At 34.5% G+C, this 26548-nt stretch overlaps 1 protein-coding gene across 2 annotated transcripts; it reads left to right on the plus strand.

Annotated features, from left to right (window-relative positions):
- Window positions 1-1805: 1805 nt before the first annotated feature.
- On the plus strand, window positions 1806-5326 carry LOC137747178 (beta-glucosidase 12-like). 2 transcript variants are annotated; one of them, XM_068487223.2, is made up of 13 exons: window positions 1806-2041; window positions 2274-2343; window positions 2520-2578; window positions 2716-2791; window positions 2923-3000; window positions 3160-3247; window positions 3350-3605; window positions 3769-3884; window positions 3976-4193; window positions 4288-4319; window positions 4414-4516; window positions 4691-4799; window positions 4884-5326. In XM_068487223.2, the coding sequence occupies exons 1-13, from the start codon at window positions 1862-1864 to the stop codon at window positions 5110-5112; spliced, it is 1614 nt and encodes a 537-aa protein (XP_068343324.2). In that variant the 5' UTR covers window positions 1806-1861; the 3' UTR covers window positions 5113-5326. The 2 variants fall into 2 exon arrangements, with proteins under 2 accessions (XP_068343324.2, XP_088544949.1); XM_088688823.1 differs by having other exon boundaries at window positions 1810-2045; window positions 2278-2343.
- The last annotated feature ends 21222 nt before the right edge of the window (window positions 5327-26548 follow it).

Here is a 26548-nt window from a genome sequence, read left to right on the forward strand (position 1 = left end):
GTTTAGAAAACGGCAGTCACATTGGGGCCTCCGTTTCACATATGTTCCTCTTCTTATTTTTGGCGGGGCTATGCTATATATAGACTATTTCTGATTATGGTGCTGGTAGCATGTAAGTTGAGAATCGCAGTAGCATAACAGATTATGAAACTAAGGGTATTGTTTAATCAACCCAAATTTAGAAGAAGAAAAAGAGATTGTTGAGATGACGACATACTAAGGAATGCATCTTCATTGACTCGGTTCTTGTATATATTTTGAGTTACAAGTTTCAAGCACCAAAATGAATCAAAGATCGAGAACACCAGCAACCTAGAAACGGAATGAATGCACCAGCAAGAACCCAGAAATCTTTCTTATAACAACTCTTTCCCTTCTTTTTCTTTTGGTAAAGTTGATGAGTTGTTGTCATAAAAAATGCAGTCGTATCAAAGATGTCATTGTCGCTAAGGAGTTAGGGTTATGTCTTGTGAGGGGATCCCATCTCTAGGGTCTCCACAATTTCAATCCAGATGGAATCCCATCTTCGGATGGGTGTCACTTGCAGTGGGGTTTGAATGCTTTAAGAAAGGAAAAAGAGAGAAAAGACTCTTCAGCTAGTACATATCTTTGTATGAGGATCCTCTCCGGATCCTCTTTGTGAGGATTCTCTCCAGATCCTTTTTGTGAGAATCCTAGGAATCCTCACATCGTGTTCGTTTATCGTATATTGTGCAGTCAGTTTTCTTCAGGTACTATTTGTGTTTAATTTTAATTAAAGATATTTAAAATGGTTTATGACCGCACAATATATAATGAACGGACACCATTTAAGAATTTCCGGAATCCAAACAAAGAGGATCCGGAGAGGATCCTCATTCCAAATCTCTAATCATGTTGAGTAAACTACATTTTCACACCTCATATATGGGCTGATTCTGCAAAATAGATCAAGAAATTTCAATTCTCACATTCACCACGTTGAAATATTGAAATTGTATTAATTTATGTATTGGTCAAATAAATTGTATGATAATTTATTAAATTTGAGCATTTTCAAAGGAGATGTCTATTCTAAGGAGAATGTTATGTAATAAAATTTGAAAGTAGATATAAGTTTTAATCAATTTGTCAATTCTACATGATTTAACATAAAGATTATGTGCTATCAATTTTGACATATAAAAAAAATATAATCTCTTTTATTTTCATAAAAAAGATCCGGCAAGGTCGGATTCTAACTTTTCTGGTCCATTTCATGCATGCGCGTACCGCCATTGCTTGCAAGTGAGGTCCCAACAGGATAAAAAGTCGAAAGATGAAAAAGTATCATATCCTACAGTATCTTGAATTGCGTTTCTCCATTTTTCAATTTTTTATTTTTTTTTTAAATATTTGTCTTTACTTAATTCCATTCCTTGATATATTTCCCAAAACCAATCCACCAAAGTTTTACGTTACATACATGCTTGAGAAATTATTTACTTATAAAAATATATATAATATTGCAAACGTATTCATATTTAATTATTATTGTTACAAAAGTATATTTAGTTTTTTGTATAAATATGTATTATCCCAACAGTATTCATATTTAATTATTATTGTCACAAAAGTATATTTAGTTTTTTGTATAAATATGTATTATCCCAACAGTATTCATATTTAATTATTATTGTGACAAAAGTATATTTTGCTTTGGACTTTTAAGTGGTCTTCACTTTTTTAAAGCCTGCACGTGTTTATCAAATTTTAGTAAATAAATGCTTATCAATTATTCTCACGTTTAGACGTGGTACGTAGCCCGCTATATAAACCCCATGCAATATGCGGGGAAGAACCAACCTAGCTATCTCGATCACCAAAACCCCTCCAGTTAACTATGGCAATGCATGATTTAGGCTCTTTGCTCTTGTGTGTCTTGCTACTCAATGGCTTTGCATTGACAAACACCAAAGCTGCTAAGCCAGATAAACCCATTGTCTGTAACTCACTTGACAGGACCAAGTTTGATGCTCTAAAACCGGGGTTCGTCTTTGGTGGATCTACAGCAGCTTACCAGGCCAGTCCCTGCTAGGGCTTAGCTATTTAATTACCCTTTAATTAATTTGAGTTTCATATAATCACATAGGTCTAATTTGATTTCAATGTCAGAAAAACTATAGCATATATATATATATGTATATATATATATATATATATATATGTATATGTATATGCACATGCACATTTCAGTTTCATTCTAAGCATGAATATTGACATCTTCAGTTTGAATGTGCATATGCATATTTCAGGTAGAAGGTGCATGGAACGTAGATGGTAGAGGACCAAGCATATGGGACACCTTCACCCACAACCATCCAGGTTATAGTCTTCTACATATTATCATCAATTACGCTCGGGCATGTAGTAAATGTCTGTATATTTTTCGATACATATGGACTATACATGCACTACATGGACATATATAATAGTTCTCATTCTATGATTCCTACCATCTTTATGCTCTAAATAATAAAAACTTTTATGGTTAATGACAGAAAAAATCGATGATCACAGCAATGGAGATGTCGCCATTGATCAATACCACCTCTATAAGGTTGTCAATCAAGGAATAATATTATTCTCCAAACCCTAAATTCCCACTATGAAGTTGAAGAGCACATTGAACATGAGATCCTTAATTAATTTTTAGCTTCTTTCTTATAATTATGTATGCCTTTCTTGTCATTACAGAAAGATGTAGCAATTATGAAGGATATGAAGTTGGATGCTTATAGGTTCTCTATCTCATGGCCCAGATTGTTACCAAGTAATGTTGACATCCGCTTCCATATACTTGATTTGGGACCAATTACTTCATGGATTAACCTGTTTTACTTAATTCGATTTCGATATATAGATAGGTATTAACTCACTTGATTATTTTGTTCTAATTATTAGATGGCACGCTAAGTGGGGGTGTCAACAGGAAGGGAATTGAATACTACGACAATCTCATCAATGAACTCCTTCGCAATGGTGACAAAGCTACCTACTCTCATATATCATCCCTCCCATCTAATCTCATATATCATCCCATCCATTAATATATAATTAGAGTTTAATAACGTGCCCTCATAAAACAATATTGAATCAAACTATTAATTTTTTTTTTGGTTCCGATAATGTTATATATAGGCATACAGCCATTTGTGACAATCTTTCACTGGGATGTTCCCCAAGCGTTAGAAGATGCATATGGTGGTTTGTTAAGCCCTCGTATTGTGTAAGTAAACAAATTTTATCCTAAGTGTAATATTGGTCATTTGCTTAATTAAATAAAAACGTACCACATCTAACAAAAATGTTTTGAAATTTGGGCACGCAGCGATGACTTTAAAGACTACGCAGAACTTTGTTTTTCACTTTTTGGTGATCGAGTGAAGCACTGGATCACATTGAATGAACCATATACCATCAGTAACCATGGTTATACAATCGGGATGTACGCACCGGGACGATGCTCTGCTTGGCAAGACCCAACCTGCCTTGGTGGAGATTCGGCTACTGAACCCTATTTGGTAACACACTACCAACTCCTTGCTCATGCAGCTGCTGTAAAAGTGTACAAAGATAAATTTCAGGTATAATGAATTAACTAGTTAGTTCCCTTTTTTATGCGTCTGAAATCTCTCTGAGTCACTAGTATTAGGTTCCACCACAAGAGGAAACCTTTTGTATAGCGAGGTAAACAGTTTGGAGTTTGTATGGTACTACATCAAATCATTTTCTGAATTTTCTTTGTAGGCATATCAAAATGGGGTGATAGGAATAACACTATTGTCACATTGGTTTGAGCCTGCCTCAGATGCAAAGGAAGATATAGATGCTGCAAATCGAGCTATGGATTTTATGTTTGGATGGCAAGTGTATAATTAATTTATAAATCAAGTGGGTTATATTTCCTTTTTATGACTTATAAAGTTGATTATTGGAATTTTCACATCTTTGTAGGTTTATGGATCCAATTACAAGAGGCGACTACCCGTACACCATGCGAGGCCTTGTTAAAGAACGATTGCCAAAATTCACGGAAGAAGAATCCAAGATGTTAACTGGGTCTTTTGATTTTGTTGGATTGAACTATTATACTGCTCTATATGCAACTGATGTACCTAAGAATTATTCTAAACCTGCAAGTTACTTATACGATCCACATGTTATTACACTGAGTGAGTACAAATGGAAACCTTTTATCGACTAATTAATTAATATCTTAGAATTATTACATTCTAATATTGATCGCATTCATATGTGTTATGGCAGCTGAACGTGATGGCATTCCTATTGGTCCTCAGGTACGCATCAAATTTTAGGTTAAGTTTTTTGTGTTTGGAGGATTAATTTTATACAATTCCTAACAATCTCATATATCTTCAAATGGTATTACAGGCTGCTTCAGACTGGTTATATGTTTATCCGAAAGGAATTCACGATTTTATACTCTACACGAAGAATAAGTATGGTGATCCAATCATTTACATTACTGAGAATGGTAATTGACACTTTTAAGCCTCACTTAATCTCACTTTTTAATTTCTGACATATATATATATGTATATATTGATGTAAAATACAGATGAGTAATTCCAAATCTAAATTTAAAACCAACTACATCTCTCTTTTTGAGAGAAAGTACTAAATACATATGTACTGAATTATATTGCAGGCGTTGATGAGTTCAATGATTCCAACTTATCACTAGATGATGCCCTCCATGATCCATTTAGGATTGACTACTACAATCGCCACCTTTGTTACGTTCATGCAGCAATCAAGTAAGTGCTTGTTGAAATACTAATTAGGACTATATTGCATTTTATAGTGATATCATGTCATCATTTATTTATTTTGTGGTGCAGGAAGGGTAGTAATGTGAAAGGATACTTTGCATGGGCAATTTTAGACAACTTTCAATGGAGTGAAGGCTACACAGTTCGATTTGGTATTAACTATGTGGATTTTGACGGACTCCAAAGGTACCCAAAAAATTCGACCCATTGGTTCACAAATTTCCTCAAGAAGCGCAAAGGAAGTTCAAATATTTTGGCCAATAATGTTGGAGACACTGATTTTCTCTATCAAGTGTAACTTCAAATGATGAATGTTGTGGGGCTTGTTCTTAGTTTTTTCGACTTCACTCCTTCTGATTTGGAATAAGCTGCAACAAATCGTTATGAGTTTGTTGTATATGTTATTAGTGTGTGTCTCTCTATATTTGTACTACCATTATGGCTAGTGCCTCTTCCGCAGTTGAATTCCATATGAATGTAATGTACTATTTATGAAAATAAATGTTTTTGAATGTTCAGTATTCAATTAAACTGTACACTTACCCTCAGTGCCTTCGACCAAAAAGTTGCCATAGATAATCAATGGCCTTACGCCACATTATACCAGCTAGTGATTCCTTAACCAAAATATGCTAAGGGTTCATTTGGAACTGTTTAAAATGGTTGAAAGTGTTTCTAGTGAAAATGTTTTTGGAATCAATCTTTAGTAAAAATGCAAGTGAATCATCGAAAAGCACTTGAAGTGTGGGGGACCATAATTTTCCAAAACCATGACACATGGCACCTGGGTAGCAAAAATGATCAAAATGCTCATAGCCCATGAAGCATAGTCCTACATTCTTAGTCTGACATACTAGGCTTAAGTCCACTGAAGATATTACTTCCCAACCAAGTTTGAAAACCCTAATTCAAGTCAAATTAGGATATATTGGGAAATAGGCAAGGTAATCCTAGGAAGATTGGATATCTTATCGTAGATTTCCTCATAGATAGTCTCCCAATTTAATTAGGATTACTTTCCCTACAAGAACTCTCAAGACATCTATAAAAACTCTAACCAATGAAACTAAAGATAATGCTCTGCCACACGCATATTCTGTCATATTCACCGCGGTCTACCCGTAGACACGTCCATGGAGCACTTATCTCCTTAATTCCCCACCATAGCCTATTCGTCAAGAATGGTTCACGATATATCACCCATCACACCATTCTTTCTTGGATGATTTTTAACAGAAAATCGACTTTGCATACGAATTTGGACACAAGTCTAGTTGGACACAAAAGCTAAGACACTGAAAATTATAATGTCGAACTTTCATAATTTTCTACACGATCAATCCTTTCAAATTTTCAACTAAAAACAGGCAAAACTGCATTTTTGTCAGAACTGCACATCTAGGGAAAAACGAAAATTTCAAAGGTTTCTCAGTGACATGCCTTATACACTTGGAAAGATACGATGCAGAGCTTCAATATTCTTATTTTTCCAATTTTTCATAAACTAGAACAATCCCAAAATTGACATGCTAAGCAGCTGGGCGGCAAGCCAGCCCAAGCAACACTTAAATCAGGTATGGTTGAACTCCTACGGACCTCACGAGCACGAATATGTAATTTGTTTCCTCGATCTGTGAAGGTTTCAATGGATTTTGGGTGTGTCCGTACATATGAGGATAGAAATGGGAGAGAGAGAGAGAGAGAGAGAAAGGGACAGGGATACAGGACAGGGATACGGGGTGAGGGGGTGTGGGAGAGTGTGTGTGGTCTAAAACCAGCCAAACAAAACCCAAAAACAACCACATAACGAAACAAACATACTAGGGGAAAAACCGTCATTTCACCCCTACGGTACAAAAAAATCCGGGACGGGCTGTCACACAAGTTGTCTGGAGATTCAAAGATCTAGGTCCAAATGGGACAACTAAATTATGATAATTTGGAGTAGCAACATCGAGATATACTTTCTCACTAATGTCTTGATAATAACTATACTGCTTACTAGTGAGATTATGTTGAACTTTGTTTTTAATAATTCAAATCGAATTCTTAAAATCCAAGTAGGATATTGCAGGATACTCTTAATGTGAAGTCATCTACTTGAGTTTTGAGTGGGGCAGTTCAAATGAAATTTTTTTGAATGACTTAATTCTTTAGAGCACTCAAGAGAAATCAGTAATTGTTCAGGAATGAAAACACAACTGAGTAACTACGGGGGTCTGGAATGTGTAGTGTGATTACTATTGTCTTGGTTTACACAAACGACTAAATAGTTCATGACATCGTGCTCGCTGATTTGTCAAGTACATCTAATGCTGATGCACTACATAATATTCAAAACCAAAAACTACATATCTCTATGCGGTACTTTTTTAACTGAATCTCTCTCTTAGTGTGTATTTTCATTTGCAAAATGTTGAGAGCAAAACTCCATTCATGTAGGTGATTGTTAATATTTTCATATTAAATTTTATTTAGTTGGATGGAATTTAATTAAGATGGTCCAATTCTTTAACATGTATTAAGTTTCCAATTCTTGCACGTATTAACTTTCAAAGTTATGTCTGGTTAGAAACGACATCAAAGCTGAAAATGCAAACCTGTGGTTTGAACAGTTAAGCGCTTATTAGCAGGAATGCTTTCTAGAGAAGGAATCACAAGGCTCATGGTAAAAAAAACATATTTCACATCATTACTATTCTTACTCTGATTCTAGAAAACTTTTAGTATACAATGGGAATCTGAATTCTATAATTCTCAGAATTTAGACACAAATTTTTTACCATGAGATTATGTGACAACCCGTCCCTAATTCTACGATTTTATAAATTTTAAAAAAAATGAATTTATGCCCAATGCCCTAGAGATGAAGGTTTTGACTTTCTTTGACCAACGTGTAGAGAAACGCATGACTTATTTACTTCGCGCATTTGTGTAGTACTCGTTGGTACAAAAGCATAGGCGAAAGCCGTTTGTGAGTCCGGATTATATCGATATAGTTAAGTACGTTTGAAGTTATAAAACTATATATTGGGAATTATTTATTTCCACTTGTGGGTTAAAGGTTAAAGCAGTTAAAATAAAGGGGAGGAAAGAAGGAGAGGTGCGGGGGAAGTTAAGATTAAAGGCATTGGCTGCCCAAATCAGGGAAAAGGAAATAGAGATCCAATTGGAAATGAGAGAGGAAGGCGATGGCCAATTAGAGAGGGGAAAAGGAGGGAAATGAGGGGGAGTGAAAACCACCCTACCTGGATCCCAGTTTTCGACCCGCGTTCGACCCGGTTGTAGATCCGAGTCCTGTAATTTTTCCGACGCCTTTTTAGGCGGTTTTCCGACGATTCGAAGCCAGCCACCACTTAAGAACAACACCTCTACTGCCCTTCTTCAGTTTGCACTCCAAATCCGAGAGTTAATGGCTCCATTTCGTGGGGTTTGACACCGACGGCGTTGAGGGGGGCACGATTGTCAATTCTAGCAAATCTGCATGTTCTGATGAGGGCCACCACTACCATCTGACTTCAATGGATTCCAGAAACAAAACCCAATCAAATTGGAGCCGTTGGAGCACCTGTGAACTGGAATTGAAAGCCACCCATTTTAGGGTTCCGACGGGTTTGAGTGAAATTGGAGCCTTTTCCGGCAAGGAGAAGAGAAGATAGAACTAATTTATTATTCTTAACAGAAAAAGTGTTATTTATTAATATTAACCTGTTTTGGAATTGAGTGAGCTATATATGCTACATGCGTTAACATATAAGCCATTAAAGCATGAGTTTAAAAAAGGTTAATGATATTCACACATTTTTATTAATTTTTTGTCATTAATCTTCATTAATTCATTTCATTTGAATGCCGAAAATTGAGAGGGATATGTGTGAAATAAAATTAAGTGTCTAAATAGCACTACACCTAAAAAAAATAAAAAATAAAAATAAAAAAAAAATAAAAAATAAAAAAAAATAAAAAATAAAAAAAAAACCTCCCTAGCCTACAACCCACCTTAACCTTGTGGGTGACTCCGCCCGTGGTTTGGCCCTAACAAAAAATGAGGGAACTTTATGTTTGGTGCAACATGAGAAATGTGATAATTGTGAAATAAAATGTGTGGATTATACCCTTGATATTTTTTTTTTCACTTTCCTTGTGCCCCATTATGAAGTAGACAATTCCACTGGAGAAATTTTTTATTTAATAATAATTGTTTGCTAGGAAATACAATGTATAAACAATTTTGTTAAAAGCTCTGGTTTTATTAAATATACCCATTCGTAAATTTTTTAATCTTAAATCTACCCATTCGTATAATTTTTTAATGTTTTTTAATCATGAATGTACCCATTCTTAAATATATCAATTTGTTACATGTGAAATGTATTATTTTTTAATATTGTACCCATTTTTTAATGTAAAATCCATTCATTTTTGTCCTAATCCATTTTCTAAACTTATATGGGTACATTATATTTCATTTGATTTGATAATGTATCCATGTCAAGTTTAATTGAAGAAATTTAATAATGTTATTAAGCCTAGTATCCTTTTTATTTATTTATTTTTTATTTTATTATTATTATTTTTTTTTTTTTGTAGTGTTGAAAATATGTACTCTTGTTTATATATACATACAATGTCGTGGAGAGTATATTCTATCCTTTAATATTTCAAATCCCACAAATTATGGATTTTATTTAAAATCTCATTAATATAAACAACTACTGACACATCCCGATCCGGAATGTCCACTTAGACTCCGAATTGAGCTATGTTGGAATCAGATTCTTTGCATGCACTTCACACATGGAGTAATAGAACTGACATCCATGTTCAAGAAAAAATTGTGGTGGCTAGTGATTTAGGGGTTGTAAATACGTGGTGATCCATATCGGTAGTGCGAGGTTTAAAGTTTGCTGGAAGAGGGAAGACTTTAGTTGGCAACGGATTTTTCAATCTAAGGGCATCTAAGTCTTTGTGCACACTAGATTTGGCTAGATTTATAATTATCTGAAAATGCTAGGAAAAATGTCAATACAGATGGCTTCAAAGGGGTTAATTTTTAAAACTAATTAAAGTATTGGAGTGTATGAGAAATGACACAACATGAGGAGGAGATAGAAGTTCCTTCCCCAAAAAAAAAAGCTTAGAGAGAAGATTGCTGGCACTCTTTCTGGTATTATCACTGGACAATACTTGGGTACTGGTCGATCGGTACCCATTTTAACTGACCATTTATGTGGCGTATTTTAAGGCATCTATCACTTTCACCACTTTTGCTAACTTTATAACCAAATGCAAACCAATCCTTTATACCAAATACGAAACAGACCTCTTCTTCTTCGATATCTGCAAGTCTTCAATGTCATGACTATGGTTTCTTCTTCATCCCGTCTTCTCTCCTCCATCTTCCCTCCTCCCCTGACCCCATCCCCGCCCAGTCCCTCTTCCAACAGTGGATTCCACCGTTGCAGTGAGATTGACGGCGACGAAATCTGAAGCTATGTGGGATTGACGAAGATGCCGCCGACTTGCAGCGGCAAGGATTACGTACGAATCGTCGATGGTAAAGGACTCGACGTCATCTTGGCGAGTGAGATCGAGCTCGGCATGGCTGTCGAGGACAAGATTGGTGAAGTGAAGTCTATGACTTGTATCTTTAAGATGATGGCGGAGCCGACGAGGTCATGGTGGCTGGCTATGAGGATCTTCGCAGACTTGTTGGAAATGAAGAAGACTAGTGTTTGATCACGGATTTAAGGCACGGATATGTGTTTGGTTACAGAAATGACAAAAGCACTCGGATTGACAAATGTTAAAAAAAATTTAGGCCTCACGAATGATCAGTGAAATTGGGTACTGACCAGTGTGTACTGCAGTATTTTCCTTATTCACTTACTAAAAAGAGAACACTAATGTTATTAATTTTTTTTTTTTGGAAACAACTAATGTTATTAATTAGGCACACAAACTGACCATACATTTTGCAACCGTTAGACCTACATGTATTAGAGAATATATATATATATTTTTTTTTTAACAAAAAAAGATATTATTTACATTAAGGGAAAATGGATGAGTTTAGCTCCACAATGGGCTAGCAATAATGTGATTCAAGTTTTCTTTTGGCGATAATCAAACTTAAGACCTCTTATTTACAAGTTAAGAGAAACACCACTAAATCATAATACTAAATAATTGTATTAAAAAATGTATTAGCAATGAGGTTAATTTTGTACATCTAATTAATATCTTTATTACTAAAAAGCAAATGGTTTATTTCTCAATTATTTTAAAAGTTTATTAAAATTCTAGTCAATTAGGTATATTATAGAACTATGAACTTTAACTTAAAAAAAATAAAATATATATAATTTTCTCTTCTCTCGTAATTGCCACTGAAATTACTTAAGCCGAAAACTTTTCTCACTTTCCTCCTTTTGAACTCTTCAGACTTCATCTTCCGCAAGCCACCTGGAGGAAGAAAAACCCCGCAAAACTCTCCTCCCTCACTTCCAAATTGCTACTGATATCACTATCCCTCGTAAACTTGGGTTTGTTGATTAATTGGTAAATATTGTATATGAGGTAGATGAGAAACAAAAAAACATGAATCTCTTCATTGCGAAGCGATATTAATTTATTCTTGGATGGCCATTGTATATATAAACTATAAAGTGGCCTGAATGCATTATATGCACTATTTTAATAATATATAATTGATATTGTAGTTTTCTTTTCTGCACACTTTGTTCTTTGGTAGCGTGGGAAGTATGAACCAAACAAAAAGGAAAAGAAGATTTCGGGATATCAGGATTATCGAAAAATGAAATCTGAAAACCAATCCCATACCGAATATTTCGGTTTGAGTTTGGGATTTTTTCGGTTTGGTTTGGGATTTTTGAGAATTTTTTCCAGCCCTAATCCAGGTTATAGTCTTCTACATATTATCATCAAATACCCTTGGGCATGTAGTATATGTCTGTATATTTTCCGATACATATGGACTATACATGCACTACATGGACATATATGTTCTCATTCTATGATTCCTATCATTTTTATGCTCTAAATAATAAAAACTTCTATGATTAATGACAGAAAAAATCGATGATTGCAGCAATGGAGATGTGGCCATTGATCAATACTACCTCTATAAAGTTGTAAATCAAGGAATAATATTATTCTCCAAACCCTAAATTCCCACTATGAAGTTGAAGAGCACATTGAATATGAGATCCTTAATTAATTTTTACCTTCTTTCTTATAATTATGTATGCCTTTCTTGTCATTACAGAAAGATGTAACAATTATGAAGGATATGAAGTTGGATGCTTATAAGTTCTGTATTGTTACCCAAGTAATGTTGACATCTGCGTCCATATACTTGATTTGGGACCAATTACTTCATCGATTAACCTGTTTTACTTAATTTGATTTCGATTTATAGATAGGTATTAACTCACTTGATTATTTTTTTCTAATTATTAGAGGGCACTCTAAGTGGGGGTGTCAACAGGAAGGGAATTGAATATTACGACAATCTCATCAATGAACTCATTCGAAATGGTGATAAAGCTACCTAATCTCATATACCATCCATGCCATCTAATCTCATATATCATCCCATCCATTAATATATAATTAGAGTTTAATAACGTGCACTCATAAAACAATATTGAATCAAACCATTAATTTTTTTTTTCATAAAACAATAACGTGCAAAAATGATCAAAATGCTCATAGCCCATGAAGCATTGTCCTACATTTTTAGTCTGACATACTAGGCTTAAGTCCACTGAAGATATTACTTCCCAACCAAGTTTGAAAACCCTAATTCAAGTCAAATTAGGATATATTGGGAAATAGGCAAGGTAATCCTAGGAAGATTGGATATCTTATCGTAGATTTCCTCATAGATAGTCTCCCAATTTAATTAGGATTACTTTCCCTACAAGAACTCTCAAGACATCTATAAAAACTCTAACCAATGAAACTAAAGATAATGCTCTGCCACACGCATATTCTGTCATATTCACCGCGGTCTACTCGTAGACACGTGCATGGAGAACTTATCTCCTTAATTCCCCACCATAGCCTATTCGTCAAGAATGGTTCACGATATATCACCCATCACACCATTCTTTCTTGGATGATTTTTAACAGAAAATCGACTTTGCATACGAATTTGGACACAAGTCTAGTTGGACACAAAAGCTAAGACACTGAAAATTATAATGTCGAACTTTCATAATTTTCTACACGATCAATCCTGCCAATTTTTCAATTAAAAACAGGCAAAACTGCATTTTTGTCAGAACTGCACATCTAGGGAAAAATGAAAATTTCAAAGGTTTCTCAGTGACATGCCATATACACTTGGAAAGATACGATGCAGAGCTTCAATATTCTTATTTTTCCAATTTTTCATAAACTAGAACAATCCCAAAATTGACATGCTAAGCAGCTGGGCGGCAAGCCAGCCCAAGCAACACTTAAATCAGGTATGGTTGAACTCCTACGGACCTCACGAGCACGAATATGTAATTTGTTTCCTCGATCTGTGAAGGTTTCAATGGATTTTGGGTGTGTCCGTACATATGAGGATAGTAATGGGAGAGAGAGAGAGAGAGAAAGGGACAGGGATACGGTGAGGGGGTGTGGGAGAGTGTGTGTGGTCCAAAACCAGCCAAACAAAACCCAAAAACAACCACACAACGAAACAAACATACTAGGGGCAAAACCGTCATTTCACCCCTACGGTACAAAAAAATCCGGGACGGGCTGTCACACAAGTTGTCTGGAGATTCAAAGATCTAGGTCCAAATGGGACAACTAAATTATGATAATTTGGAGTAGCAACATGGAGATATACTTTCTCACTAATGTCTTGATAATAACTATACTGCTTACTAGTGAGATTATGTTGAACTTTGTTTTTAATAATTCAAATCGAATTCTTAAAATCCAAGTGGGATATTGCAGGATACTCTTAATGTGAAGTCATCTACTTGAGTTTGGAGTGGGGCAGTTCAAATGAAAATTTTTTGAATGACATAATTCTTTAGTGCACTCAAGAGAAATCAGGAATTGTTCAGGAATGAAAACACAACTGAGTAACTACGGGGGTCTGGAATGTGTAGTGTGATTACTATTGTCTTGGTTTACACAAACGACTAAATAGTTCATGACATCGTGCTCGCTGATTTGTCAAGTACATCTAATGATGACGCACTACATAATATTCAAAACCAAAAACTACATATCTCTATGCGGTACTTTTTTAACTGAATCTCTCTCTTAGTGTGTATTTTCATTTGCAAAATGTTGAGAGCAAAACTCCATTCTTGTAGGTGATTGTTAATATTTTGATATTAAATTTTATTTAGTTGGATGGAATTTAATTAAGATGGTCCAATTCTTTAACATGTATTAAGTTTCCAATTCTTGCACGTATTAACTTTCAAAGTTATCTCTGGTTAGAAACGACATCAAGGCTGAAAATGCAAACCGGTGGTTTGAACAGTTAAGCGCTTATTAGCAGGAATGCTTTCTAGAGAAGGAATCACAAGGCTCATGGTAAAAAAAACATATTTGACATCATTACTATTCTTACTCTGATTCTAGAAAACTTTTAGTATACAATGGGAATCTGAATTCTATAATTCTCAGAATTTAGACACAAATTTTTTACCATGAGATTATGTGATAACCCGTCCCTAATTCTACGATTTTATAAATTTTAAAAGAATGAATTTATGCCCAATGCCCTAGAGATGAAGGTTTTGACTTTCTTTGACCAACGTGTAGAGAAACGTATGACTTATTTACTTCGCGCATTTGTGTAGTACTCGTTGGTACAAAAGCATAGGCGAAAACCGTTTGTGAGTCCGGATTATATCGATATAGCTACGAACGTTTGAAGTTGTAAAACTATATATTGGGAATTATTTATTTCCACTTGTGGGTTAAAGGTTAAGGCAGTTAAAATAAAGGGGAGGAAAGAAGGAAAGGTGCGGGGGAAGTTAAGATTAAAGGCATTGGCTGCCCAAATCAGGGAAAAGGAAATAGAGATCCAATTGGAAATGAGAGAGGAAGGCGATGGCCAATTAGAGAGGGGAAAAGGGGGGAAATGAGGGGGAGTGAAAACCACCCTACCTGGATCCCAGTTTTCGACCCGCGTTTGACCCGTTTGTAGATCCGGGTCCTGTAATTTTTCCGACGCCTTTTTAGGCGGTTTTCCGACGATTCGAAGCCAGCCACCACTTAAGAACAACACCTCTACTGCCCTTCTTCAGTTTGCACTCCAAATCCGAGAGTCAATGGCTCCATTTTGTGGGGTTTGACACCGACGGCGTTGCGGGGTGCACGATCGTCAATTCTAGCAAATCTGCATGTTCTGATGAGGGCCACCACTACCATCTGACTTCAATGGATTCCAGGAACAAAACCCAATCAAATTGGAGGCGTTGGAGCACCTGTGAACAGGAATTGAAAGCCACCCATTTTAGGGTTCTGACGGGTTTGAGTGAAATTGGAGCCTTTTCCGGCAAGGAGAAGAGAAGATAGAACTAATTTATTATTCTTAACAGAAAAAGTGTTATTTATTAATATTAACCTGTTTTGGAATTGAGTGAGCTATATATGCTACATGCGTTAACATAAGCCATTAAAGCATGAGTTTAAAAAAGGTTAATGATATTCACACATTTTTATTAATTTTTTGTCATTAATCATCATTAATTCATTTCATTTGAATGCCGAAAATTGAGAGGGATATGTGTGAAATAAAATTAAGTGTCTAAATAGCACTACACTTAAAAAAAAAAATTTCAAAAACATTTCAAAAAAAAAAAAAAAAAAAAAAAAAAACCTCCCTAGACTACAACCCACCTTAACCTTGTGGGTGACTCCGCCCGTGGTTTGGGCCTAACAAAAAATGAGGGAACTTTATGTTTGGTGCAACATGAGAAATGTGATAATTGTGAAATAAAATGTGTGGATTATACCGTTGATATTTTTTTTTTTTTTTCACTTTCCTTGTGCCCCATCATGAAGTAGACAATTCCACTGGAGAAATTTTTTATTTAATAATAATTGTTTGCTTGGAAATACAATGTATAAACAATTTTGTTAAAAGCTCTGGTTTTATTAAATATACCCATTCGTATAATTTTTTAATCTTAAATCTACCCATTCGTAATTTTTTAATTTTTTTAATCATGAATGTACCCATTCTTAAATATATCAATTTGTTACATGTGAAATGTATTATTTTTTAATATTGTACCCATTTTTTAATGTAAAATCCATTCATTTTTGTCCTAATCCATTTTCTAAACTTATATGGGTACAGTATATTTCATTTGATTTGATAATGTATCCATGTCAAGTTTAATTGAAGAAATTTAATAATGTTATTAAGCCTAGTATCCTTTTTATTTATTTATTTTTTATTTTTTTTTATTATTATTTTTTTTTGTTTGTAGTGTTGAAAATATGTACTCTTGTTTATATATACATACAATGTGGTGGAGAGTATATTCTATCCTTTAATATTTCAAATCCCACAAATTATGGATTTTATTTAAAATCTCATTAATATAAACAACTACTGACACATCCCGACCCGGAATGTCCACTTAGACTCCGAATTGAGCTATGTTGGGCGACACTTTGAGGGTGAAGAAGCCATAAAGTGTAGTGATGTCGAAAATGTTATTAAATTTAAACCTAAAAGTGCCTAAATGTAAAAGTGCGCTAGTGAGCGGGAATGAACCCATTTCACACGTGATGTCAGAGTATAAGTAAAGTACAATAAAGTAGGATGAGAATTATACAGTTGAAGGTAATCTCCAATGTTAATGTTTGCCAAGAATCATGTACGACATGACTGGCACCTGCACGTGAAAGCCTGGCACTGGCCCGGGCGAGTACTAACACCGGTGCAGCAAACGATGAGCAGATAACATAAATATAATCATGGCATAGTGATTCGATAATTCTAATCAGCATATAATATTTACGGTCGTAAATATAATTAAGGCATCCCACACCTAACTGTGCATCTCGTAGGATTCGGAATAATTTCGTAAATTTCATCATTTCGCTAATTCTTGTAAAATGGAAACTAATAAATATGTATATACTATATAAAAGAAAAGACCCACTCACAGTTACTTTCGAGGTTGCAACCGTTCGAACTAGGCTAGCCAGAGTCTCCGATAGTAATCGCATCTAAGCATAGTATTGGAACCCATTAGTAAAACTCTATCAAAATGTTTGAATTTGGGGAAACAGACGGCGGATTTGGAATCAGCTTGTTGAAATACGTTAAGAAGGGTCCCAGGCAATTTTTGTAAAAAGTCAATGAAAGGTCAACGATCAACCCTAAAAAAAGTCAACCGGGACGCCCCGATAGTCAACCACTTTAAAACTTTGGAATTTCACTAAATGGGTGTCAAAAGGGACTTAGGACATCGAAATTAGCTTAGGACGGTTAAAATTTCACTAAATGGGCCCTAAGTGGCTCACAAAACAATACAAAATATCATCCAAAATGAAATTACCAACTTGATATCGGTATTCAATGTTTCGTGAAATTTTAACCTTAACTCTGATCTCGATTCCGTTTGCGCCTATGTATTCGTACTATTGAGGACTTCGAGGATACGCTAAAATAGTAGCTTGTACACGTCCCAAAAAGGCGGTCAACGAAAATCAACAATCTCTATTGTAGAGGCATTTTCGTGAATTCACACTTTTAAAATTAATAAAATCGTAGAATTAGGGACGGGTTGTCACAACTACAAATTTCAATTTTTCCTTCTTTACACTTTCAATCCAATTGGGACCGTATGTGCATGCATGCATGGAAGGGACAAGAAATGCTAAAGTATTTCAATGAATGTTATAATTTGATAAAAACCTTCAACAATATTTTGCCATTGATCATCTTCTTGCCAAATGTTTTCAACAATATGCTAACACCAAGCAACACCCAGTTATTGAACTCCCAATGAACTACATATATGCGCATGAATGCTTTCTTAATCATATCACCTTACGAATAACTATTTCAAGTTCAGTTTAGAAGTTTTAGAATCGAATTACCAATAAGGTTTTCCAAATTTTAAACTGCAACCTGAATATTAAATATTTTTTCCATTCCCATGGATTGCTTCAATCCGTGAAACTGGCATAATCCGGACAACGGGTATAGCAAGTAGTAGAAACTAAGATTTTTTATCATGTTCAGATTACTAATGGGCACAGTGCCCGTGATTGATTGCAATTTACCATGGACATCAACCGTGGTAGATGAGTTTTTTCTTCTAGTATTCGAAGCTTAGATTGGTATATGTTTTTACAAATTCATCTTGTAACTTTTGTGCTGTATTGATTGGAAATAATTTTCTCTTGATTGTTTTAGTATTTTATTCAGGGCACTTATTTAGGAGACGGATTTGCATAAAAATGGAGGTGTCTCAAAGTAGTCATGCAAATGAATGTACAAAAGATACAAGGCATGGTGGCCTACTGGGTTGAGAAAAAAAACAGTCACATTGGGGCGTCCGTTTCATATACGCTTCTCTTCTTATTTGGCGGGGTAATGCTCTACATGAACCATTTCTAATTATGGCACTGCTAGCATACAAGTTGAGTCATACTAGCATAACAAAGTATGAAATTACGAATATTGTTTAACTAACCAAAAAAAGAAAAAAATTGTCGATACAACTACAAACTAAGGAATACATTTTCATCGACTCGTTTCTAATATATATTGAGTTAAAAGTTGTGTTTATCATAAGTGACCCTATAAGACCTAATACTTAAAAATCTAAAACACCCAAATAATAAAATAAATCTAAAATACTAATATTTTTCAACAGTCCCATCAAACTCAAGGTGATAACGACATGAGTTTGACAACAAGCAAATGCGAATGCATACTTTGTTAGGCATATATGGAGGCAGACATATTCTATTTGGCACTCTTCAACATATAGATTTTGTAAGGTCAACATATACTTTGCACCATCTTCAAGTAGACATATTCATGCAGATAGATGTTGGGAGTATAGAAACGAAACATATGAATGTTCTCCGCCACTGAACGAACAAGATCTCATATCACAAGTACAACAACAAATGAACATAAATCAAATGTATCACCACATATACAACATTGGAAACTCTAACAACCATTACTAAAGCGTCACCAATCCAAGCAGTTAAGTAATTGTGATAAACAGTTGCAATAGACTCTATATACAGACCCAACAACATCAATCCTTCACACGTCACCCTTATACACCCCAATAACAACAAATACTTTTTTTTTTATCATCAAAACATTTACTGTTTTTTTTTTTTTTTTTTTTTCATTTCCTTTTTTTTTCTACTCTTTTTTTCCATTTCTTTTGTGGGAACAAGTGGAATGGACTTTATGTGGGTACAGCTAGAATATAATAATGGGTACAAATGAGTTGTGTCAGCATACCTGGTGGCTGTGACAATGCAAAATCGAATTCATTCTAGGAGGATCCTTGCCGGATCCTCTTTATGAGGATCTTGGGGATCCTTCAATCACATTCGTTCATCGTACATCGTGTGGTCATAAATCATTGTAAATTTTTTTATTTAAAATTGAATGTAAATAGTACCTGACAAAAACTGGCTACACGATATACGATGAACGGATGTGATTGGAGGATCCGACGAGGATCCTCTCTCAAATTCATGGGTTCATCAGATCACGACACAGGTGGTTAGATCGCAACACATATATGAGTTTGATCGGGCAAAAATGACTGCAGTGGTTCAATGTGATCTCGTTTTGTGGTCTAGAAACAAGCAGTAATGGTAATTGGGTTCGTCGGAAACCGGTTGCTATTTGGGTTTCTGGTTGCAACAATAATGTGTACATGGATTTGCATTAGCAATATCTAGGCAGCGTAACATGGACTACGACAAATATAGTGGGGGTTGAGCAGTGCAACCCTAAGTTAGTGGGAATGGTGGGTGAAACATGTTGGAATCCCACATCGGTGTGGGTGAAATGAAAATGGGAGTTTAAATATGATTTCCCCACTCTAACTAATCTCAAGACTTTTTGTGATAAAACCCCACACATGACGGATTGGGCAAGTGGTAAAGTTAGGACAGTATCGGTGTTGTTAGAGTGGGATGCCCGCCTATCCAAAAATCCAACATGGTATTAGAGCAAAGGTTCGGGCCCCGTGCAAGCCAATGAGCATGTCCCCAAGAAGGAAACAAGCCATGATTCTTAACATAGAATGAAGGAAACAAAACCTGGATTCCTAACATAGAGCCGCCCTCTGAGTTCTATTGAAAACAAGTATGAACTCTTAACATAGAGCCGACCTCTGAGTTTCAATTGCTTATGTGTGGATCTCCACATATGAACGACTAAATGGGGTTACACGTGAGGGAGAGTGTTGGAATCCCCCATCGGTGGGTGAAAAGAATAATGGGGATTAAAATATGATTGCCCCACTTTAACTAATATCGAGGCTTTTGTGATAAAACCTCACACCTGACAAATTGGGCTGGTGGTAAAGTTTGGGACAATATCGGTGTTATTAGAGTAGAGCCTCACGGGCATGTCAATCCAAAAATCCAACAATACCCTAGAAAGCCAAATACTTGAATTATGTAAAATACCCAAACAATAAAATATACCTATAATTAATGCTAATATTTTCCAACAATGTTTTCTCTAAACACGCGGGACTCGGACAACTTCAATATTATGACTAACTACATTTTACACCTTACAAGTTTAAGGTGATTTGCAAACTTAACCATGATGTTTCAATCTTCTCATATTGCACCATGATGTTTTCAAATCGTATTAAATTTACACCTTTTGTTTCTCAGAACATCTAATCCTTTATTAAATTGATGAGTTTTTTTTTTAGTCAATGTGGTGCAAATGTGTCTTAGAGCATCGATCTCGAATGGAGATGTCAAAAGAAAATTGTCAAATGTAAGTTTGAAGGCCTATGTGCCAATGTCAAATTTCATTTTGCTCCAACCCATATCTTTTATCTTATTCAATAAACCACTCTTCAAAACAGATCAATCAAAGCTAATTTTCATGATTTATGACTGATGCATTACTAGGACTCAACCACAAATCATTTATAAATAAAAAAAATTAAATTTTTTCATATGTCAAAATTTACAACACACAATTTCTCCTTGTCAGATTGACAAATCGGTTGAAACTTCTTCTACCTTCAAATTTTATATTACATTATAATAGACATCACCTTTGAAAATGCTCAAATTTAATGAATTATCATACAATTATTTTGACAAAGTACACAAATTAATACAGTTTCAATATCTTATAGTGTTGTAGGTGAGAATTGAAATTCTTGATTTATTTTGAAAAATCAGCCCGTACATGAAGGTGTGAAAATGTAGCTATCTCTTGAGATTAAAGATATGTACAAGAAAGAGAAGTTTATGTACCATAAAGAGCAATTTCTCTCTATTTCCTTTCTATAAGCATCCAAACCCCCACGACAAGTGACACCCATCCGAAGCCCATCACAAGTCACAATCCTAACCCAATAGGGACAATGACAACATTGATGTGACTCCATTTTTCATGTTAGCAACTCATCAACTTTACTGGAAAAAAAAAAAAAAAGAAGGGAAAGAGAGGGAATCAGATTCTTTGCATGCACTTCACACATGGAGTAATAGAACTGACAACCACGTTGAAGAAAAAATTGTGGTGGCTAGTGATTTAGGGGTTGTAAATACGTGGTGATCCATATCGGTAGTGCGAGGTTTAAAGTTTGCTGGAAGAGGGAAGACTTTAGTTGGCAACGGATTTTTCAATCTAAGGGCATCTAAGTCTTTGTGCACACTAGATTTGGCTAGATTTATAATTATCTGAAAATGCTAGGAAAAATGTCAATACAGATGGCTTCAAAGGGGTTAGTTTTTAAAACTAATTAAAGTATTGGAGTGTATGAGAAATGACACAACACGAGGAGGAGATAGAAGTTCCTTCCCCCAAAAAAAAAAGCTTAGAGAGAAGACAGCTGGCACTCTTTCTGGTATTATCACTGGACAATACTTGGGTACTGGTCGATCGGTACCCATTTTAACTGACCATTTATGTGGCGTATTTTAAGGCATCTATCACTTTCACCACTTTTGCTAACTTTATAACCAAATGCAAACCAATCCTTTATACCAAATACGAAACAGAACTCTTCTTCTTCGATATCTGCAAGTCTTCAATGTCATGACTATGGTTTCTTCTTCATGCCGTCTTCTCTCCTCCATCTTCCCTCCTCCCCTGACCCCATCCCCGCCCAGTCCCTCTTCCAACAGTGGATTCCACCGTTGCAGTGAGATTGACGGCGACGAAATCTGAAGCTATGTGGGTTTGACGAAGATGCCGCCGACTTGCAGCGGCAAGGATTACGAATCGTCGATGGTAAAGGACTCGACGTCATCTTGGCGAGTGAGATCGAGCTCGGCATGGCTGTCGAGGACAAGATTGGTGAAGTGAAGTCTATGACTTGTATCTTTAAGATGATGGCGCAGCCGACGAGGTCATGGTGGCTGGCTATGAGGATCTTCGCAGACTTGTTGGAAATGAAGAAGACTAGTGTTTGATCACGGATTTAAGGCACGGATATGTGTTTGGTTACAGAAATGACAAAAGCACTCGGATTTACAAATGTTAAAAAAAATTTAGGCCTCACGAATGATCATTGAAATTGGGTACTGACCAGTATGTACTGCAGTATTTTCCTTATTCACTTACTAAAAAGAGAACACTAATGTTATTAATTTTTTTTTTTTTTTTTTGGAAACAACTAATGTTATTAATTAGGCACACAAACTGACCACACATTTTGCAACCGTTAGACCTACATGTATTAGAGAATGTATATATATTTTTTTAACAAAAAAAGATATTATTTACATTAAGGGAAAATGGATGAGTTTAGCTTCACAATGGGCTAGCAATAATGTGATTCAAGTTTGCTTTTGGCGATAATCAAACTTAAGACCTCTTATTTACAAGTTAAGAGAAACACCACTAAATCATAATACTAAATAATTGTATTAAAAAATGTATTAGCAATGAGGTTAATTTTGTACATCTAATTAATATCTTTATTACTAAAAAAGCAAATGGTTTATTTCTCAATTATTTTAAAAGTTTATTAAAATTCTAGTCAATTAGGTATATTATAGAACTATGAACTTTAACTTAAATAAAATAAAATATATATAATTTTCTCTTCTCTCGTAATTGCCACTGAAATTACTTAAGCCGAAAACTTTTCTCGCTTTCCTCTTTTTGAACTCTTCAGACTTCATCTTCCACAAGCCACCTGGAGGAAGAAAAACCCCGCAAAACTCTCCTCCCTCACTTCCAAATTGCTACTGATATCACTATCCCTCGTAAACTTGGGTTTGTTGATTAATTGGTAAATATTGTATATGAGGTAGATGAGAAACAAAAAAACATGAATCTCTTCATCGCGAAGCGATATTAATTTATTCTCGGATGGCCATTGTATATATAAACTATAAAGTGGCCTGAATGCATTATTTGCACTATTTTAATAATATATAATTGATATTGTAGTTTTCTTTTCTGCACACTTTGTTCTTTGGTAGCGTGGGAAGTATGAACCAAACAAAAAGGAAAAGAAGATTTCGGGATATCAGGATTATCGAAAAATGAAATCTGAAAACCAATCCCATACCGAATATTTCGGTCTGAGTTTGGGATTTTTTCGGTTTGGTTTGGGATTTTTGAGAATTTTTTCCAGCCCTAATCCAGGTTATAGTCTTCTACATATTATCATCAAATACCCTTGTGCATGTAGTATATGTCTGTATATTTTCCGATACATATGGACTATACATGCACTACATGGACATATATGTTCTCATTCTATGATTCCTATCATTTTTATGCTCTAAATAATAAAAACTTCTATGATTAATGACAGAAAAAATCGATGATTGCAGCAATGGAGATGTCGCCATTGATCAATACTACCTCTATAAGGTTGTAAATCAAGGAATAATATTATTCTCCAAACCCTAAATTCCCACTATGAAGTTGAAGAGCACATTGAATATGAGATCCTTAATTAAATTTTAGCTTCTTTCTTATAATTATGTATGCCTTTCTTGTCATTACAGAAAGATGTAACAATTATGAAGGATATGAAGTTGGATGCTTATAAGTTCTGTATTGTTACCAAGTAATGTTGAATTCTGCGTCCATATACTTGATTTGGGACCAATTACTTCATCGAGTAACCTGTTTTACTTAATTTGATTTCGATTTATAGATAGGTATTAACTCACTTGATTATTTTTTTCTAATTATTAGAGGGCACGCTAAGTGGGGGTGTCAACAGGAAGGGAATTGAATATTACGACAATCTCGGATTATATACAAACATGTTTTGTCTCGTTATTTAATTATACACACACATTTGCAATATTATATATATATATTTTTATAGGTAAATAAATATTTCTCAGGCATGTATATAACGTAAAACCTTGGTAGATTGGTTTTGGGAAATATATCATGGAATAGAATTAAGTAAAGAGAAGTATTAAAAAAAAATTAAAAATTGAAAAGTGGAGAAACGCAGTTCAAGATATTGTAGGATATGATACTTTTTCATCTTTAGACTTTTAATCCAGTTGGGACCATACTCCACTAGCAAGCAGTGGCAGTACATGCATGCATGGAATGGAGAGATTTTTTTAATGTGATTAGAACACGGCGTGATATACTATTTGTCATTATACAAATTATGAGATATGTGTGTTAAAAATTTAATAACTCAAAAAATAAAATTTCTCACTATTTATATAAAAACAAGTGGTGTACTATTCGTGTGCCAGTCATAATGAATTTTTTTTCCATGGAATAGACCAGAAAAGTTAAAAGTATTTCAATGAATTTATATTATATTGATAAAACCCTTCAACAATATTTTTGGAACGTGGCCATTGATTCTTCTTGCCGAATGTTTTATACAATATGTTAACACCAATCAACACCCGGTTTTCCAACTCGCGATGAACTATATGTAAGCACATGAATGCTTTCTTTAATCAAATCACCTTCGAATAACTTATTAATAGTTTTACCTTCTTTCTTATAATTATGTATGCCTTTCTTGTCATTACAGAAAGATGTAACAATTATGAAGGATATGAAGTTGGATGCTTATAAGTTCTGTATTGTTACCAAGTAATGTTGACATCTGCGTCCATATACTTGATTTGGGACCAATTACTTCATCGAGTAACCTGTTTTACTTAATTTGATTTCGATTTATAGATAGGTATTAACTCACTTGATTATTTTTTTTCTAATTATTAGAGGGCACGCTAAGTGGGGGTGTCAACAAGAAGGGAATTGAATATTACGACAATCTCATCAATGAACTCCTTCGAAATGGTGATAAAGCTACCTAATCTCATATACCATCCATCCCATCTAATCTCATATATCATCCCATCCATTAATATATAATTAGAGTTTAATAACGTGCACTCATAAAACAATATTGAATCAAACTATTAATTTTTTTTTTCGTTCCGATAATGTTATATATAGGCATACAGCCAGTTGTGACAATATTTCATTGGGATGTTCCCCAAGCATTAGAAGATGCATATGGTGGTTTCTTAAGCCCTCGTATTGTGTAAGTAAACAAATTTTATCTCAAGTATAATATGATCATTTGCTTAATTAAATAAAACGTACTACATCTAACAAAAATGTTTTGAAATTTGTACACACAGCGATAACTTTAAAGACATGTTTGACGGTTGTGATCTCGGATTATATACAAACATGTTTTGTCTCGTTATTTAATTATACACACACATTTGCAATATTATATATATTTTTTATAGGTAAATAAATATTTATCAGGCATGTATATAACGTAAAACCTTGGTAGATTGGTTTTGGGAAATATATCAAGGAATAGAATTAAGTAAAGAGAAGTATTAAAAAAAAATTAAAAATTGAAAAGTGGAGAAACGCAGTTCAAGATATTGTAGGATATGATACTTTTTCATCTTTAGACTTTTAATCCAGTTGGGACCATACTCCACTAGCAAGCAGTGGCAGTACATGCATGCATGGAATGGAGAGATCTTTTTAATGTGATTAGAACACGGAGTGATACACTATTTGTCATTATACAAATTATAAGATATGTGTGTTAAAAATTTAATAACTCAAAAAATAAAATTTCTCACTATTTATATAAAAACAAGTGGTGTACTATTCGTGTGCCAGTCATAATGAATTTTTTTTCCATGGAATAGACCAGAAAAGTTAAAAGTATTTCAATGAATTTATATTATATTGATAAAACCTTTCAACAATATTTTTGGAACGTGGCCATTGATTCTTCTTGCCGAATGTTTTATACAATATGTTAACACCAATCAACACCCGGTTATCCAACTCGCGATGAACTATATGTAAGCACATGAATGCTTTCTTTAATCAAATCACCTTCGAATAACTTATTAATAGTTTTACCTATTCAAGTTCAGTCTAGAAGTTTTAGAATTGAATTACCAATAAGGTTTTACAAATTTTAAACTGCAAGCTGAATATTAAATTATTTTTCTATTTCAATTGATTGCTTCAATTTGTCAACGGGCACAATTTTTGGTTT

This window comes from Pyrus communis, chromosome 2 (assembly GCF_041283825.1).
Source record: "Pyrus communis isolate YQ-2024b chromosome 2, ASM4128382v1, whole genome shotgun sequence".
NCBI classification, from domain to species: domain Eukaryota; kingdom Viridiplantae; phylum Streptophyta; class Magnoliopsida; order Rosales; family Rosaceae; genus Pyrus; species Pyrus communis.